Source organism: Cetorhinus maximus, chromosome 6, assembly GCF_964194155.1.
Source record: "Cetorhinus maximus chromosome 6, sCetMax3.hap1.1, whole genome shotgun sequence".
In the NCBI taxonomy this organism is placed as follows: domain Eukaryota; kingdom Metazoa; phylum Chordata; class Chondrichthyes; order Lamniformes; family Cetorhinidae; genus Cetorhinus; species Cetorhinus maximus.
Window position 1 is genome coordinate 129,088,711 of NC_135884.1, and position 20,020 is coordinate 129,108,730.

The window sequence follows — 20,020 nt, forward strand, 5'->3', positions numbered from 1 at the left end:
AGACAAAAACCTATTCTAAAGTATTGGGAGCAGACGACGAAGGTTAATGTGTGACAATGGTTTGAGCATTGAGGAGCCACCGGTTTGACTCAATGTTGGTGGGGGGGGTGAATAAAAATTAACCGGTAATATAAAACTCAGGGACATGTCCCCCCCGCCTGCCAGTCGGATATTGCAGGGATTTGCAGGGCCACTAACTACCCTGAGGCGAAAGGCGGCTCCCATTGAGTCAGTGCATAAGAAAGCATCGACAAAGAGGAGAAATGGTGACAGATTGGGGATAAACACTGGCACAGCGACATGGTCGGTTCGTGAAAACTCGAGGGAGCAATAATCGAAGGGGTAGTGGCGGGGGGGGGGGGGGGGGGGAGACATCCTTTTAAAGATGAACAAGGTTATTTGTCGGTTTGGAGTCTGGGCTTTGCATTGGGAGTATTTTGGATTGTGTTGAGGGTGGGTGGAGATTCTCCCAGCAGCTGAGTTCAAACATACACTGACTGAGTGAGTGAGTGGATTAAAGTGAAAGCTCCCAGCGCTGAAGCTGTGCCGGAAGGAAGTTCTCAGAGAAAGGGGCGAGAGCTGGTAAACACACACACTCTCTGCCTGGCCGGGTACATGCTGCTGGTTTCCGGGTGCCGGGGCTGCAGTGCACCCGGGTTCAGCCTCTCCATCCCCCGAGTGCTGGAGGAGCAGGAGCAGAGAGCGGCGGGCTGGGCGGACTCTCACCGCTTCCCAACCCTCCCCAGTTGCCCCAATCCCGCTCTCCCTGTTGTCTGGGCGGATTGACGCAGTGGAAAGTTAGCGGCGGAGATGCGGGACCGCCCCAGGGTGCTGTGGATGGCCGCTATGAAGCCGGCGCTGCTCTTCCTGCTGCTGCTGCTGCTCGGCCGGGTTTGCTGCCTTGTGGAGTCGAACAGCTCGGCGGCAGCCCTCTACTATGTGAGCATCGGGGACGGCACCTCGACCGAATTCGAGTTTCCCGAAAATACCAAGGGTATCATTGTGGTTTCCAGTCGTTATGGCAGCGGCCGGGAGAAGGATGGTAGCAGACTGCTGGTCCAGTCCCTGGACCCAGATGTCCTGACCGTGATCAACGTCAGCGACGCGGAGACCATCGGATTTGTGAAAAGTTACATTGTCAGCATCAAATCGGGGCTGGCCGGGACCGCGCCTCTCTTAATCCGGCTTCTGGATGTCACCAGGGTTGCGCCATTCACCGTGGAAGAACGAAGAGATTATGTTATCAAAGTATTGCCCAATGATGATGTTCTAGGCTACACTAGCCTGGCCCATTTCTCTCAGAACCCCCTCCTTTATTTCCTTTTGCCTTTGATTTTTATCAATAAGTGTGCTTTTGGTTGTAAAGTGGAAGTGGCAGTCCTCCGAGGTCTTCTGAAGCAACCACATCCTGTCATTCTAGGAGTTATTGGGCAGTTTCTCTTGATGCCCTTGTATGGATATACCTTGTCGAAGATCTTCTCCCTGCCCAAAGCCCTTTCCCTTGGGCTGATAATTACTTGCTCTACGCCGGGAGGAGGTGGAGGCTACCTCTACAGTCTGCTTCTAGGAGGGGATGTGACCCTTGCCATCTCCATGACCTTGATATCGACTGTGGTCGCAACTGGTATGATGCCACTTTCATCCACGATTTACACCCATATTCTCAATGTTCATGAAACGCTGCATGTGCCCTTTACTAAGATTCTGATAACGTTGCTGTTTATAGCTATTCCCATTTCAACAGGAATGTTAATCAAGTATAAATTGCCACGGGTCAGCAAGTTCTTACTTTTACTCATTCGACCCCTCAGTTTTATATTAATCATTGGAGGACTCTTCATGGCTTACCAGATGGGAGCAGCCATACTTTACAATGTTCATAAGGAAATCATTCTTGCTGGAGTTGCTGTTCCTGTGTTTGGATTGCTCATTGGACATCTCATGGCTTATTGCTTGAGATTACCTGTTCCTTTGTGCAAAACAGTCAGTATAGAGATTGGAGTCCAAAATAGTCTGCTCGCCCTTGCTGTACTCCAGTTGTCCTTCCGCCGCATCGAAGCAGACTTCGCCTCACAGGCTCCATTTATAGTAGCTCTGAGTAGCACTTCTGAAATGCTGCTGCTTGTGATCCTTCATCTTATCTACAAGAACCTCAGGCCAAGTTCAGAAGAAAACGACTTTAAGTCCTAATCTTTTTGAGTTTGCTCGAAAGAAACCAAGTTCCCTGCACTGCAAAATATATTTGAATATTTTTGTATTGAGCTATTTTCTAAAATGAGAGTATATGGCTACTGCGGCAATTTGATATGTTTACACGGTCTTCTGAAATGAGCCACTGTCTTGCTTTTCTGCTGAAAAATGCACAGCAATTCAATTGCTGAACTTCTGGTGCAGTAATATTTTTAAAGCCTTTACTTTGCATCTAGTTTCAAATTTCAGTGGAATTGGCAATTGTGTGTGACTTCATTTCTTTAGTAACATATTTTGTCTTTAAAAAAAAGTTAAAATTTAACTCTATTGTTGTGAATTTTTTTTTGTGTGTGCCATCTGCAATAAGAGTTGTTGCCTCCAGTATTATTTTCAGGTGTGTATGATCTGTCAAAGAGGGGAAAATATTCTACCACGTTGTTGTCTAACTATTATAAAGAGGCTTCTATGCATTTCAGTATCTCATTGAATAAATTAAAATGATGGTCTTGAGCAGCATTCCCTGTTACGCTTCATTAGTTGGAGTCCTGTGCACTGTATTTGTTACCTGACCACCTGTGGCCAGCAGTGACTGATAAATATAGAGATGTCCTTTTTATGAGAATGCACACAGATTTTTGAATTTTACACTCTGATCCTATGATGTCTAGAATTTATGATTTACAAGTTAATAACTGCTATTAATATTGCCATTCTGCAGAATCAAAATAGTGATAAAAGCTAATGTTAGAATAAACTGAATTAGACTTGGGTATTTATTTTAAATATATATGTGTACTTGGACTACTCTCAATTCTTCGTTCACCTGGTCACAGTTGAAAGGACAATGGCTTGCATGTTGTCCTCATGCTGAGTGAAATCTCATTTTAATGAACATCTTCTGTAGTAGATTCTACTAATAGCATCTTGTAATTTGTTTTCACCTTAGTGCTTAGGCTTCAATGTTATGGTATTTAAAAGAAATGCCTTTTGTAATGCTTTTTCCTCTTGAATTAGAATGAAATGTTTTTGGTTAAAAAGGATTTTACCCCCACTTCTTCCCATCCTCCTCTCGCATTTGACAGTTTCTGATGCCTTACCCAAGTGGCTGTGCTACTTGTGTAGGCTGAACATGGGAAAGTCAGATGGCTCAACTGTTTAGGGATCACTACCAAGCCCAAGGTCTGTATACAGGGACGCTATTCAGTGATCTCTCACTCCTGTTTGCCTCAGGAGAAGACTGCCCCCTCTTTCCACCCCCACCCCAACAATTCCCTAGCTCCCAAATATTAAGGCTAATTGTAATGCCACTACCGCTATCCTGATTGAGATCAGCTACCTCACCAAAGACTACAAGGGAAGTTACCTATACATGTTTCAACTTTGATTAATGCTCCACTTTCTACATGTAATTTTTATCTCAGTTCTACTTTTGTGCTTAAAAAGAAGAAAGGATCCTGTCTTGAGGCTAGACTTGAAAACAATGTAACTGCATCTGGGCATCAAAGGGGTTAACTCATGTAATCATTTGATTAAAATTGGCTTGATTGACAGTTTGGCATGTGCATTTTTTTTTAGATACATAAGAATTAAGAGTCGTAAAGGTCGACAGCACAGAAAAAGGCCATTCGGCCCATCGAGTCTGCGCCAGTTAAACAAGTACCTAACTATTCTAATCCCATTTTCCAGCACTAGGCCCATAGCCTTGTATGCCATGGCATTGCAAGTGCACATCCAAATACTTCTTAAATGTTATGAGGGTTTCTGCCTCTACCACCCTTTCAGGCAGTGAGTACCAGATTCCCACCACCCTCTGGGTGAAAAAATTCTTCCTCACATCTCCTCTAAACTTCCTGCCCCTTATCTTAAATCTACACCCCCTGGTAATTGATATCTTCACCAAGGGGAAAAGGTCCTTCCTGTCTACCCTACCTATGCCCCCCATAATTTTATACACCTCAATCATGTCCCCCCTCAATCTCCTCTGCTCCAGGGAAAATAACCCCAGTCTATCCAATCTCTACTCATAACTTAAACTCTCCAGTCCAGGCAACATCCTTCATTTGTTCTAGATAGTTGAGTTCAGACTATATTTCTGCTTAACAGTATTCACTTACTCCACTGAAGAAAGCTTTAACTGAATGCTGGCTGAAAGAAACACATTTTATTTTGTAAACAACATTTCAGAATCCATTTTGTAGTGTGCGTTCTGCAGTTGCCCATGTTTGTTTAGTAAATATTTGTGCTGAGAAACCAAATCTGATTTGTTTTAGTCCTCTTATTGCTCGCATTACAACGGTGAGTATACTGCGTGACTGGGAAGCACTTTTAGGTGTCCTGAGGTAGCGATAGGCACTATATTAATGTAAGTGAGGGGAAACTATTTCCAGTGGTGACAGAGTGGAAGCGGATTCAATAATAACTTTAAAAAAGGGAATTGGATCAATACTTAAAGGAAAAAAAAATTGCTGGGGAATGGGACTAATTTGGTAAACTTTGCAAAGAGCTGGTGTAGGCATGATGGGCTGAATGGTCTCTTGTGCAGTACCATTTGATGTGGCTTAATTTTCCTCAATCTTAAATTAGTTATTTAATGTGTAAATTGATGATAAAAACACCTTTTTTTTTGCCAAGTCTCGTTACTATCTCCTTTTGTGAAAGCCTGCAATAAAATACCAATAAACTTTTAAACTAAATTGTATGTAATCAGTAAACTGCTACTGATTTCAGGCTGTGTACATAATGAGTGGGCTAATTTACTTAATTATAGTATATATAAAATGGATTGTTGGCAAAGGGTTATCGCGCTGTTGAGCATTTTGTTGCTGTTAACAGATGTTGCAGGATAGTTGAAACTTTTGATGAAGAGAAAGAAAAGTAACTTCACTTCAGTATATTGGTTTCATACATATGTTGGTAATCAGTTTGCTACATTCATTACGTGCCTGATTAATTACATGCACAATAGCAAATCAGCCAGCCAAACTATAACCCATCTTGAGCTGTACGCAAAAGCTGTTCCTGTGGGAAGAAGTGTCAATTTACCCCAGGGAGGGATAAGAGTCATAAAATAACTGGTTGCTTAAAGAAGTGCATAAACATTTTTTTTTGCTGTGGAGTCAGATGTAGTTGCACTTATGCCTTCAAGATGTTTTTTCTTTTCAATTTAAGTACATTCAAAACTGATTACTTTTTTACTGGTGATGACTGATCTCAGTTGTGTGTGTTATTTCCAGTTAATTATTTCTGAATCACTCAAAAATAATTGTGTTTTGTGTAATCAAAGCACTAATAACTTCAGTAAGATAATTGGGGATTAAAGAGTTGTTAAACCCATAGTATGTACCTTGTCATGCCAAAGTGATGAACTGATCACATCATTCTGTTTAAAGGAAGTATTTTGTCTGCTATTCACTAAAATACTGTCTAATTTCCCATTTTTTTAATTTTAAAAAATCTTGCAGTTTCTTTTGCTCAGGGGAATAAGTGAAATGGATTTTGTGACACAGCATTGTGGGTAGAGGGAAACATTTTTTTTTGACCAAATCAGTAAATATTAAAAAGGAAGTGTTTTATTTTGCTTTCAGCCTTTTCTTGATCACCCAAACGCAGCTTCCTAATATACCAGTTTCCTCTTTTACTATTTTCAATTTTGGTAAATGTTTGACTTTGCTCTTCTCTGCCGCCAGACCTGCTGAGTTTTTCCAGGTATTTCTGTTTTTGTTTTGCACTATATAGTGTGGCCCTTACTGCTGGTTTCTCAATTTGCAAAAATAAATTCTAGAACAACATTTGTAGGAATGAAAAATGGTCTCTTTTTTCACTGAAAACAGTATTGAGCTAGTGTTTTACATTCTGCATAGCAGAGGATTAAGTTCTTTTTTTCTTTTAGATTTTTTTTTTCTGTTTTTCCTGAAATTTCCTGTTTCTGTACATGGTTGAATCACTGATCTATGGCTCAAGCTTGAACTAGTTTATTTGAATAACAGTCACAACAACAGATGTTGGAGTTCTAGTTTGCCTATTCTAATCTTAACAAAACCAGTTTCTTTCTAGCTCGTGAATATGCATATTTGCCATCCTTTAATTTCATGGTACAAGAGTTTTCTCTGGCAATATACATAGTATTTATAATGTGCCTCTTCTCATTATCTGGAAGTGCCTTTGCCAAATGAACTTCATGTTGAAGTTATTGTTGTGTAGGCAGAGAGTTCTGCTTCAGGAATGTCCCATAACTATTGGGACAGCCATTTGTTTGTTTTTTTCAGTAGTCTTGGTTGAGAGGGGAATGTTAGCCAGAATGGGTGGAGTTCCCCTTGCTCCTCTTCAAGTAGTGCTGGAGATTGGTAATATCCACCTGAATCATTAACATAAGCAGTTCAGACATAACAAAAGCCAAATCCTATGGCTGCTGGAATCTGGGTGGGAGAAAAATTCTCTCTCCACAGATGCTGCCTGATTTGCTGTGTATTTCCAGCATTTTCTGTTTGTATCTAAGCCCAGACATACACCTTGGCTGTGATAAAGGATGGCACTGCTAATGATGTTGCATACTCTCAGTAACACACTGGGGAATTGACCAAGATTAGGCCTTTTGTGATCTGATGTGGGGATTGAATCCATAATCTTCTGATCTAGGGGTAAGAGTACTGCCAACTGAACCAAACTGACACTTTAAAGCCCTTCTTAATTGCTCAGCCAATGTATAGCTGCTGTTTTAGGATTATTTGTTTTTCCACAAAGAAAAGACTGGAACCAAGGTGGGTAGATGAATTTAACATACATATCAGCCATGATCTAATGGCACCACAGGGTCAATGGCCTACTCCTCTTCCTAAGATTAATTGGGTGGCTCTACAAGGAGGGTGCTGGAGCCCCACTGAAGAAAAGACACCAAAAATAAGCTATACATGTCTACAGTACAACAGTTAAAGTTGCAAAAATCCACACACTTCAAATATTTAAGTGCAAGAAGCAAAAAGTGCAAATCACCATTTTAAAATAAATACATATGTGCAGTTACTTGCTTCATAGTGTGATGCAGTCTGCTCTGCAACTTAAAACTAAAGGATTTCATAGTAATTTTTGTTCTGTATGTATAGCAATAGACCCTGAAATGATTTAATGGTTGTAATTTCTTCTCATTATTATAAAACTATTATAAACTGTCTAAACTTCTCCATGAGGCCTAATGTTAGCTGAATTGGTCAATATGATTAGCAATATGAACAGAGGGCTGGCACCTTTAAGCAGCAACTGTAGAGAGAGAAAGAGAGACAGTTAATGGGTCCTGTTGATAAGTGACACACATGGAAACCTGAAAAATAAATGTAAGATTTACCTCCTGACCCAGGATCCGGCTGCCCACAACTTTACGTCTCTTGTTCAGACCTCAGTTTGAAGTTGGGAGATTGGTTCCTGATGATATTGTGGGACATCCTGACATCTTGTGGATGCCCTGTTCGCTGCTTTAAAAGAACAGGTTAATGTTGGAATATGGATGCAAAGAAGCAGAATCAGTGGAGATAAACGACCCCCAATATTTTAACTGCCCCCTCCCCATCTTGATTCCCACCAACTAGGGACAGTTAAAATTGGACCCAACTAATTAAGAGATTTAATAGATTATAGGAGTGTTCGCGACCACAAGGTTTGATTGTTGGGTGCAAGTGCACCTGTATAGGATGGGGCTGAGCCCTCTGGGGAGCCAGCCTATGACTGGATCAAATGACACATTGCAGCCAAACTGGTTGGTGTATCTTGTCCTCCAAGGGAGCCAAACATAAACCTACTTCAACCCATTTGTGATGCAAATAAAGACAGCCAATAGTTTTTAAGTAAGTGCAGAGCCAAGAAATGAGGCAGGGAGGTGGTCAGGGGAGAAAGAACAAAAGAGATGGTCTGTGATTGGGCAGAGGGCAGGAATGACTTGGATGATGGTGCAAGGCAAATGGTGTGGCCATCAACCTGAGGTATTAACTCTGTTTCTCCTCTCTGCACAGACCATGCCTGACGGGTTGAATGTTTGCTGCATTTTATTAAAAGAGGTGTTAATGGAACAAGAAAATAAACAAAAAAAAATGCGCCAGAGGAGATGTAAATGTAGCACCTGCTTTCTGAGAAAATGCGAGCAGGTATTATCTGAAGTTTTTGTGCTCAATTTTAAGACCAGAAGGGTGTGAATTGCATGATCAAAAATGATCTGCTGTTCCTCGAGCTTCGGTAATCACTCAATTAGCCAACACTCTTGATCTACTTTACAATTGAAGTTATTCAGTGCTTAGTATAGTTCATAATTTTAATTCATTTTAAAGCTTATGCTTAGAATCAGGCTTTGGTTGGATAAGCTGAAGATATTTCTAAAAAATATAACCCATAATGTCCTATGATTAGTATCCATTCACCTCTTGTCAATACTTTGATAGTAATACAAATTATTTTTTTAAAGGAGAAAGAAAAGCAGTCATTAAGCTGGAGCCCAAACTTTGTAAGCATTTGCACCCATCTAATTGGCTTCTGTAGTTTATAAGTAGTCATGCTTGCCCTGATTTACTTCTTTTAGAACAATATGCTTTAGAAAAGTTTACTGGTTTAAATCTAAACTTTACAACTGTACTCCAGATCCCAGAGCACTTGTGTGTAGCACTATAGGTATCACCCATTGCTCAGTTGGTAGCATACTCGTCTCTGAGTCAGAAGGTTATGGATTCATGAGACTTGAGCACAAAACTCTAGGCTGACACTCCGGTGTAGTACTGAGAGAGTGCTGCACTGTTGAAGGTGCCATCTTTCAGATAAGGCATTAAACCAAGCCCCATCTTCACATTCTGATGGACACAAAGATCCCATGCCACAATTTTGAAGAAGAGCAGGGGAGTTCTCCCTGATGTTCTGCTCAATATTTATCCCTCAAGCAACATCTCAAAAACAGATCATCTGGTCAATATCACAGTGCTGGTTGTGGGAGCTTGCTGTGCACAAGTACAATCAGCATTTGCTCTCATTACTTCTCTGAATATGACAGCAACTTCAGGATTTAGTGTGTGGGCGGCTTAATGCCAAAATTGTGACGTTGCAACCTGTCATTCACTGCTACACCCGAGGCTGTGCTGTTGAAGACCTCTCCTTTCCTGCCCCTGCCCTGAGAAAATAATTTTTTGTTCAATGTTGTTAAATTTCTCAATGGAGTATCCATTCTCTGTTATGAATCACAAAATGCTAGCATACCAGTTCAGCAGGTAATAAGGAAGGCAAATGGAATGTTGGCCTTTATTTCAAAGGGAGTAAGGTATAAAAATAGGGAAGTCTTGCTAAAACTAGACAAGGCACTAGTTAGACCACACCTGGAATATTGTGAACAGTTTTGGTCCTCGTATCTGAGGAAAGATATACTGGCATTGGAAGCAGTCCAGAGAAGGTTCACTAGGTTGATCCTGGATATGGAGGGATTTTCTTATGAGGAGAGGCTGAGTAGGTTGGGCCCGTACTCATTGGGGTTTAGAAGAACGAGAGGCGACCTTATTGAAACCTGTAGGATTCTTAGGGGGCTTGACAGGCAGATGCTGAGAGGTTGTTTCCCCTTGTGGGAGGGTCTAAGACTAGAGGGCATAATCTCAGACTAAGGGATCGCCCATTTAAGACAGATGAGAAATTTTTCTCTGAGGATAACGAATCTGTAGAATTCTTTACTGCAGAGGGCTGTAGAGGCTGGGTCGTTAAGCATATTCAAGGCTGAGATAGACAGATTTTTAATCAGTAAGGGAATCAAAAGTTATGGGGAAATGGCAGGAAAGTGGAGTTGTGGATTATCAGATCATCCATGATCTCATTGAATGGCGGAGCAGACTCAATGGACCGAATGGCCTACATCTGCTCCTACATCTTATGGTCATTATGATTGATTACTAATTTTTTGAACTAGATTTTTTTTTGTTCATGATATTTCAGCTTCTACTTTAACATCATGTGTATGTCCAATCTTTCGATCTTTGTAAAATTTTTTAAAAGTGATTTGATTATTAATGCAGTTCATTTCCTGATTGGCTGCCTGTGAGAATTCTTCAATGTGATTGGCTAGTTGGACAGCTTTTTAGTCTTTCATGGTATGTGGATGTAGCTGGCTAGGCCAGCAATTATTGTCCATCCCCAATTGTCCTTGAGAAGGTGGCGGTAAGCTTGATGAAATCACTACAGTTCGATGCTGGGAATTGCCACTAAATACTCTGCAATTAATTCAGAGAGAGTTAAAGTTCTTGCCACAGAGATCACTAGATCTCTCAGCGAGGCTTTCTTCAAGGTCAGTGCCAAGTGCTATTGCTTTACTGAACAATCACAAGAAAAGCATAAAATAAAGGTTCACCATTTGAAATTATGTCAACCAAAATGGAATGTTGTTTGATTGTCAATCCTAGAGGAAAAAAATAGATGAACCTACCACCATTACAGTTTGAGATAATGGATGGGAGATTAATATAACACTACCCTCTGCACAAAATAATTGGTGTCCGCAGCAACTAAGGAATTCTAGGATCCATCGGTGGAACATCCTGTGTAATACCCATGGAAGAACCCATTACCATTTGAAATTTGATTGAGACAAAACGAACGCATTTTTTTTTGTTCAGCTGGCTTCATGATGCAGACATTGCCATGAAATAGTTTCCACTTGACTAATTTCCACTCTTGCTAACAGCTGTGCAGCTGTTTAAAAGTTACACGTTCCAATGGATATTATTCAGTGTGAGCTGTGCTATTGTTGTGCATAAGAGTATACACCAAAAACAATTTTATCTGATTTGCTGGATGAAAAAATACTTGAGTTTGTCCATGGTCTAGATATCTGAGTCAGTGGCATTAGTTATGACAGGCCATGTTTTTGGAGGTTTCTCATAAAATTACCAATTTTATGATGAAATCCACAGGATTCAACAAGAAACACAACTAAGTGAGAGGTACTGAGTCCTGATTCTTAATGGCATCACATTAGGACCATCATTCTCGTAAGTTATTGTAAGTAATCTATGATCATGATTAATTTTAGAACAAAATCTACAGGATTCAACAAGTCTGTCTTAAGAATTAAGAGGTAACACTTGAGACCTTTCCGATACCTTTAGCAAAGTCTTCCTTTAAAATTGAGGTGGGGATTAGATTCAACTATAGAAGTAAACTGATGTGCAAATAGTTTGATAAATAAAAACAATGTATTTAGTCCTTCATACTCTCTAAGTAGTTCAGTGGAAGAATCTGTAGTGATGGGGATATTTGGCAGCTAGAGACAGGAGGGGTGTAGACGATAACAGGATTACAGTACACTTCCTATTGAATAATGATCTGCTGCATCATGAACAACTTTATCATAGCTTCCATTTAAGCTATTGAGAATGTTAAGAAATGGTTAAGTCTACAGTTCCATATAGATTTCTAATCTAAGACAGGCTGGTGGGAGGGGTCATACACCTGTCCCATGGAAGGAAATAAAATAAAATGACCCTGCCCTGAACAAGACAAAGGTGGCAACCCTGCTAATACCAAGCTTATTCTAATCATGAAAATGTAACTGTGGTACCAAAGGTCCCAAATGAGTGGAATAAATTTGCGATGCTACTGTCTTCTAGTATACCACACCTAAGTTATTAAAAATACTTTTCATTGTTAATTTTTTTATCCTTGGGTTATGCCACAAACAACAATTCAAACTCTGCTATCTTCATTCATTACTTCACACAAGTTTCCCATTATGATCGGCTGTCACACAATGTCTTCTCAGAGGCTTGCTTTATTACATTCCAAATTATAGCTTGCTTTGGGGATTCAACACTCAAAATTGCAGCACAGAGCACACAAAGTACATTTCATAATAGTGGAGGTCATGGCATAGAAAGAAAAGCAGTGTGCTGATGTAATAGCCCAAAAGGCCTGGAGGCAAACAATTCATAGCTTAGCTTAGCTGGGTGGTTCAGTCAACACAAAGGTGTTATATATGATGCAAAGCTTTTCAGACAATGGGAGCTTTGTTTGCTAAAAATATCAGGGTGGGGGTGGAAGGCAACATGCATTTGAACCTTGGTCAGTTCCAGGATTATATATTTGCCATTTTAAACCTTTTTCCTTAAAGTAAGATGGTAAAACACCAGGAAAATCACTATTTTTTTAAACAGTGCAAGTCAATCCTACTGCTGTAGCAAAAACCTACAGAGGCTGAAAAAATCCAAAACTGAAAATATTGGAAACACAAAGCAGGTCAGTCAGCGCACATGGAGAGAACAAGTTAGCCTTGTGGCAAAAAGTGCTGGAAGAACTCAGCAGGTCTGGTAGCATCAGTGGAGAGAGGAACAGAGTTAACGTTTCAAGTCCGATATGACTACTTCAGAACTGAAGAAATGTTAACTCTGACTCTCTCTCCACCGATGCTGCCTGACCTGCTGAGATTTTACAGTATTTACCGTTTTTAATTCCGATCTCCAGCATCTGCAGTATTTTGCTTTTCATGACACCCTAGTTCACTTTTCCATCATCTATACCACCCCCACTTTCTTCTGGCACCTTTTCATGCAAATACAGAATGTATAACACCTTCCCATTCACCTCTCCCCACAACACTCCTCCTGGGTCAAACAGCAATTCGCATGTACTTCCTCCAACCTTGCCTACTATATTCACTTGCACTGGGTAAAGCAAACACACAATAATGATAAATCCTTAAACGTCACAAAGATAGGAGGTTGGATTGTGGCAAAATGATCACTTAAAGGATTTATCATTGTGTGTTTTCAGGGATAAACTTTTACGGGAGCATGTTCAAAAGGCTGAATATATATTTTATCATTATATATATATTTTTATTGATTACACAGACACATTAACACTAACAAATTTATGGCAAGAGATGGGGTTTCTAAGTAAAATTAAGTTTTACCCAGGTTGTCACAATTTTTGAAATAAATCTCAAAATGTTTGCATACTTGCAGCATCTGGTTTTCTGCGAGCCTCGCTCCCTCACTGGAGTCGAGCTTGTGGCTCTCTGATGCTTCGACTGACATCTAAGCCGACCATTCAGCGATGGCCGCCAAAAAGAAAGCAGCACCAGCTCCAATCAGGCTTTACCTCAAGGCTGTGTTTGCTGCCAACGTGGTGCATGCGCAGTTATATTGTTTACCCCGTGACGTCATTGGGAGCAACGGAGTAGGCAGCAACCAAGAAAGAAAGAAAGGAAGATAAGCAGCAATTACGGCTTGCGGGGGCGGGCCCCACACGTCACGTAAAATGAGGCGCGGTGATGTCAGGCGTGTGTCCCAACGTCACCGTGCGTCATTCCGATCTTCAGTTCAGTGGGCACTCACCGGAGTCAGCTGCACGCCTGCCGCATTGTCAAAGGCCTATTAAGGCCATTAATCACCTAATTGAAGCAGTTGTCAGGGCTGCCCGTCCAAGCTTAAGGTTGGCGGGCAGGTGAGGAGCCCAGGCGGCCTTTGCATTTTTCATGGAACCTCATCCACAGGCGTGATGAGGTTTCATAAAGGGTTTATAACTTTAATAAAAATATTTATTAACATTCCTTGACATGTCCCAGCTCATGTGACACTGTCACATGAGGGGACATGTCTGAATATTTTTTTAATTATTTTTTTCAAGCTTTCAGAATCAAATTAATCTCCCTGAGGCAGCTCTGTGCCTCAGGGAGATTTCTGTGCTCTTTCGTGCACATGCGCAAAAGAGCGCAGGCCCCGACTCTCTCTCCCCCCCACCGCCTGCAGAGGCAATGCTGAGTGCTTCCGGGTGCGCATCACACTGGGCGGGCCTTAATTGGCCAGCCTGCATAAAATGGCAGCGCTCAGCCAATCACGGGCTGCGATTGGCTGTGCGCCCACCCACTCCCGCCCATCCCGCCCGAAGGGGAGAAAATTCCCCCCTATATCTTTGGTGAGGAATCTGGGATTTAGCTTTCAGTTCTAGGCCTGGTTCTGCATTCTGACCCATTAACCTGAGCTTCTACACACACACATACTGCAGGACCTGCTCATTCTGTCCAGTATTTTCTGTTTATAGGTTATTCTTTCTGTACTTTACCCTTTTCTCTTTTGCTTGTTTAGTTGTTGGAAAATTTTGTCAGGTAACGGGAGAGTTGACACAGACTAATAGGATGGATTAGCATTAGTTGTCATGAAAAAGCAGATTACAGCCATGAGTTACTTACGGGCATAATGAAATTTTTAAGGAAGACTTGTGTGTTTTTCAAGAAATACAAATAAGGACACTGAGCAAAAGATGGCTGATAATGTAAAGTGAGCACTTTCTGGAAAATTCCTATGTGGGTTATACTAACAGATCTGCCCTGAAAGAAAATGGAATGTCGTACCTGAAAAGTTGTCATGGCCTTCTTCAAGCAGGGACACTTGAAAGGGAGATAGTAAAGATGCAAACTTTAATCTCCTGTAGTTGCAGAGACAAAGGACTGATTTGCACATCTCAACATTCACCCAAAAACCCATCTTCTGTTGATTTATATCTCAGAACATGTAAATAGTTCTAATATAATTGCAAGACAACTATTTCCCCCTCATGGAATACACAGGGAAAATGGGTTAAAAAGCTAGCGTTAGAGCAGTGCAGTGTGTGCAATGTGTGCTAGGAGATTGACAGCGCAAGAAGACTAACTAGTCACTCCTGCAGTTGCAGGTGAACTCTCTCTCTCTCCTCCCTGTTGCTGGAGGTAAGACTCAGTAGAAGCCATAATAAAAAAGGAAATAGGGCAGCCTCTTCTGATACCCTGCATAACCAAGTATCTCCAAACCAAATGCAAAACTGCCAAAGTCAGCTCTAGCAGAATCACCCAACTTAACGGCCGCAACATCCCACCATCTACATCTCACGGACAAGCCAAAGCCAAAGATGGGTATATATTTTTTTAAAGTTTTATTTGGACTCTTAACTGTTCATTTCTGATCTGTGTGTATGTGTATTGAATTTTTATTATTTTTCTCAGGTTTTAGTAGCTAATAAACTTACTCTTTCTTTGTCACAAAAATAGAAAATGCTGGAAAAACTCAGTAGGTCTAACAGCTTCTGTGCAGAGAAAAACAAAGATAACGTTTCGAGTCCGTATGACTCTTCTTCAGAGCTCTTTCTTTTCAGTTACTCTTTCTTTGACTCAAGAAAGCCTGGTTAAATTGGCTCCTTCTAAAAAATAAATACATTTGGATTGGGAAAAGTTATCCATGGTGGGGGAGGGGAGGGGAGGGTGGGGGGTAGAACAGATCCCTTTTAAATTAGCCTTGTTGCAACCAACCAAGGGGGTTGAATAAAGAAGGGAGTCAGCTCATTCCTCCTCTCCTCACCCAGGAGCATAACAAAGGGAAGTTAACAAATTGGGGGACCTCGCCCGGGGACTGGTTATAACATAGTCCATACTACAGCTAGTCTCTGTGGGACCCATTTATATTGTGATCTCTTAACTGTATGACTGCAGTTCTCCACTCATTTTATTGATCATTCCACCTCAATTTACAATGATATTTTTGTCATTTTAAAATAGCCCCTGACACAATCCAAGTTTGGAAGGATAAAATCCATCTTTGGTTTTCTGCACGTACCGAACAAGTGCTCATGCGGAGATGGGTATCAGTGGCCATCTTTGCGGCCATCTTGCATTGGCAAGAGACACAGTGTTATTCAATTCAATCACCCCACACCTTTGCAGTTTCTTAAAGGGGCAATGCACTGCATGCAATGCTCAAAATGCATTGTGCATCACTGTCGCTGCAAGTTGCACAAGTTCGTTGTTGTTTTTTCTAATAAACTAATCAGGATATATTGGGGTTTTCTTATCAAACAAACGTGCTATTTTTTTTTAGAGGGGCACACCTAAGATGGAACTAATATATAAGACAAAATGATATTAATAAATAATCACCCTTGACTAGCAATCATCCCAATCACTGTCAATTTAATCTTAAACTAAGATGCCGAGCAATGTGATGAAAACAGCTAGGATTTTTTAAAAAGTTTTTGTAAAGCATTTTCAGATGCAGTAGTTTCTGTAAAGAGCTCTGACCTTGATTTTTAGTAGTTTGTCACTTGATTTGCAGAATCATAGATTGTTACAGCACAGAAGGAGGCCATTTGGCCCATTGTGTCTGCACCATTTATGAGATGGTGGGGGTTGGCACCTCTGATTATATATTTTACCAATAGCTCAGTCCATCAGTGCATGTCCTGCACCTCCTTCTGCTGGTTGTTTCACACTTCGCACCTGCTACTGCCTTCTCAATTACTTCCTCAGATTTGTGGCATCTCTTCTGTACCATTCACACTTGTCATGAACATCTTCGCAACCTTTCAGCAAGTTATACATGAACACACTCCCTTTTCCCCTCTTACAGGACAAGCAGAGGTACCAAGAAGATTCGATGCGGATATGCATTGCCAGTTGACTATTGTTACTTATGATTTAAATCTTCCACAATGTTGCAATAATGTAAATTCCTTGAAAGATCAAATATCACTAAGAAATTGGACTGCATTTGCCAGATCTATAAAATATTTCCAAAAATGTCACATTCAAGTAAACACTTTGGAACAGAATTGGAGGGAAGGAAATTCGTAAGCTAATGGAAAGTTTTTTGAAAATTAAGATAGTAACCTGCTTTGAGCCTGTTAAATTGCTCAAATTGCTAATTCTTAAGTAATCACCTGTTATTAAAAGTGTTAGGAACTAGAGTTTAAGTAAGTTGTATTTGTATGTGTTAGGAATAAGGTATATCTTTAGGTTTAAATTTAATTTGTATTTCTGTATTTGTTTGTTAAGAAAGGGGGGAACTTGAGTTTTGGTTTCATTTTAAAAGATGCCAGCATTCTAATGAGGTTTTATGACTCTTGAAGGGAAGATAAAACAAACTCAAGATAGAAAAAACTGTGCTGTTGCCTAGCTCAGGGGTCCAGAGATAGGGACCCACAGAGACAGAGAAAAACAGAAAAGTAGTTGCAGTTCAGTTGAAAGGAGTTGCCAGGAGATGCAGCATAGCAGAGGGACAGATAGAAAGCCCCAAACTAAATAAGAAGCCAAAACCAGAGAATGGAACAGGAGAATGGTCCCTAGGAGACCTAGTCAAAGGAAGAACAGGAACCTGGAAAAGGTCCTGTTAAGTGAAGTTAAGAGTGAGGGGCAGTGGAAGTCAAGTTAGCTGTAAAACCAAAGACAAAGTTTAAAGAAAACTTACAAACATCAAATCAAAATGTGGTTAAGAGGGTCGATAAAACACCCCAGTCCCCGCGGTGCCCACCGGGCATGGAAGGCCTTGACGGTGCCGGCAGACACCGCGTGCTCCCTCTCCAGGGACACCCGGCCGCGAACATAGCCGTGGAAGAGGGGCAAACAATTGGGCGGGACGACCCCCTTGATCGCCCGCAACCTGGACCTGTTAATGGCCAACTTGGCCAAACCCAGGAGCAGGTTCACGAGGAGGTCCTCCTCCTTCCCGGCTCCCCTCCAGACCGGGTGTCCGTAGATCAGGAGCGTGGGACTGAAGTGCAAACAAAACAGTAATAAAAGGTATTTTAAATAACTAAAAAGGAGTGCAGCCTACAACAATTAACATAGACATGGTCCACGGACTCCACATGACCACAAAAAGAGCAGGTACCTTGGGAACCCGTGAACTGACACATTCTACAATTGTAGGGGACTGCTGCATGCAACACCCTCCATCCCAGGTTCCCGATGGAAAGCAGGACACCTCCGTAGAGGGCCCCCCAACGGGGACCTCCGCCGCCGGACGGCAACAAGGCCCGCCAGGGCGTGTCTGGGAGGCGGGCGAGGGCAAGTAAGTGCAGCAGCAGTCCGTACAGGAAACTCCTCCACGCCGTGCTAAAGGACACGGAGGACATTTCCCTGAGGCGGCTCATATTGCAGGGCACCGGCACCCAAGGGAGTGTTCGGGGCTTGGGGCCAATGTGGAATTCTGTCCGAACAGGGGAACGCTCAGACAGAAGACCACCGCGCACCTGGGCCACCTCGAGACCCAGTATAACGTCGAGGCCAAGCATGACCGTCCTAAGGTCTTGGATGGCATTGGCCGTGAGCCGGACGCCCACGGACACATGACGCGCCAACTCCTATGGAAGCATCCAGCCCACTCCTCCGCCACCCAGCACGTCCCCAATCCTGGTCACCCTGGCAGCCACAGTCCTCCTCTCTGCCAGCCACTGAAAAGGACGGAGGGGCGGATTCCTGAGCAGTGGCTCTCTGATGATAGCCGCTACTCCTGACGGCGGAGAACTGCGTCGCGAGGCGACCATGTTCCAGACTTAGATCAGTCCCTGGTAAAAGACGGGCAACGCCTGCAAGGACCCTTGAAGGCCCCTCAGGTCTATAAACAAGAGCTGCATGTCATAATTCAGGCCGTGCACTTGGCGGAAGAAATAGGTCGCCAGGGCACACCGTCTTGGAGGTGGCTCAACGTAAAGGTATCGCTGCAGAGCCTGAAGGCGGAAGGTCGCCACCTGGGTACATAGGCACACCAGCGCCTGACCGCCCTCCCTAAGCGGGATGGAGATCATTTTAGTTGCAGTGGCAAAATTTCAGGGAGATAAATTAGTAATACAGCAAGCTTTTCAAATATATAGCAATACAAAGAGGCTTTACCTGTCTATAATTTTAAATGTAATCCGCATTCATAGGATTTCACAAAGTTAGCTCAGTTGAAAAGACTCTTTGGTGTCAGAATCTCCCTCTCTACTGTTTCTCTATTACTGAGCTTATGTCATTTTTTTAAGTGAAACAAAAGCCAAATACTGCAAAAGCTGGAAATCTGAAATAAAAACAGAAAATGCTGGAAATACTCAGCAGGTCTGGCAGCACCTGTGGAGAGAGAAACAGAGTGAATGTTTCAGCTCTTTGAGTTTTCAGTGAATTCAATGCCTCAGCCTCTGACTTGTCGGTTTTTTGCAGCCGTTATGAACCATCTGTGGAAAGAAATGCTTTATGGCATCTGAACTAAACTTGCCTCAAGCTGGCAGTCAAAATGTTCTGCAGAAAGGAAAGATGGAAAGTGCATTCAGGCACCATTCTGCGATGAGAAACGCTATAATTACATTTAATATTCAAATACCTCCTGTATTCAATACCCCGGATTAGAATAAAATTGACAGATCAATAAAACATGTTTTCATTGAAAGCATAGCTGATTCTTTGCAGCCTCACAGCTTGACTCTCTCAAGATAAGTGCTGGCTCTGATCTTGTGACATCTTTGAACAGAATGCTGGAAACTTCAAGAAATCATGTATTGAGACACAGAACTCTGATTATCGATCAGTTCAGCCCAGGTCATTTACAATATCAGAATCAAACTGCACAATACACATAACAAGGCATGTTTCTTCTAGCTCCACTCTGTACAGCTGACTAAGACAACTTTAATTCGGATGAATACCCTGCTGCGCCATAACATTTTACTTTGCTGATAGACTGCCATACATCATTGAATCTGAAAACAATACATTTCCTCAATAGCTGCTACTAACCAGACAGCCACAAAAGAGAGAGAGAAGGATTCCAATGGTACGGCAGTTATATTTGGTGAAGATGGTCCCTGCAAAGCCCCTTTATCTTGGAACCATCAACAGTGCAGTTGGAAAGTGCATCAGGAGCCATCAACATACAGCCCTCAGACTTCACAGCAGTGCAACACTAATTGGACAATTTAGTCATCATGAAGTAGAGGAACACAGGTATGTATTTATACCCTGGTAATTCACATTTCAACACCTTATATGATGCTACTTTTTCACCAGTAAATTAAATAAATCCCTTGGCAAAGTTATTTGTTCCATTCT

At 41.8% G+C, this 20,020-nt stretch overlaps 1 protein-coding gene and 2 long non-coding RNA genes across 4 annotated transcripts; 2 read left to right on the forward strand and 1 right to left on the reverse strand.

The window, feature by feature from the left end:
* Nucleotides 1-496: 496 nt before the first annotated feature.
* slc10a3 (solute carrier family 10 member 3) lies at nt 497-3,740 on the forward strand. The gene has a single exon (XM_078544522.1). It carries the CDS (start codon nt 811-813, stop codon nt 2,188-2,190), a length of 1,380 nt encoding a protein of 459 aa, XP_078400648.1. The 5' UTR covers nt 497-810; the 3' UTR covers nt 2,191-3,740.
* Nucleotides 3,741-6,488: 2,748 nt separating this feature from the next.
* Nucleotides 6,489-13,401, reverse strand: LOC144682158 (uncharacterized). 2 transcript variants are annotated; one of them, XR_013576956.1, is made up of 3 exons: nt 13,152-13,397; nt 7,529-7,655; nt 6,489-6,544 (listed from the first exon to the last, which is right to left on the reverse strand). It is a non-coding gene; the product is annotated as an uncharacterized LOC144682158 (long non-coding RNA). The 2 variants fall into 2 exon arrangements; XR_013576957.1 differs by lacking the exon at nt 6,489-6,544 and adding an exon at nt 6,554-7,443 and having other exon boundaries at nt 13,152-13,401.
* Nucleotides 13,402-14,018: 617 nt separating this feature from the next.
* On the forward strand, nt 14,019-19,756 carry LOC144682159 (uncharacterized). The gene is made up of 3 exons (XR_013576958.1): nt 14,019-14,109; nt 14,900-15,082; nt 19,698-19,756. It is a non-coding gene; the product is annotated as an uncharacterized LOC144682159 (long non-coding RNA).
* The last annotated feature ends 264 nt before the right edge of the window (nt 19,757-20,020 follow it).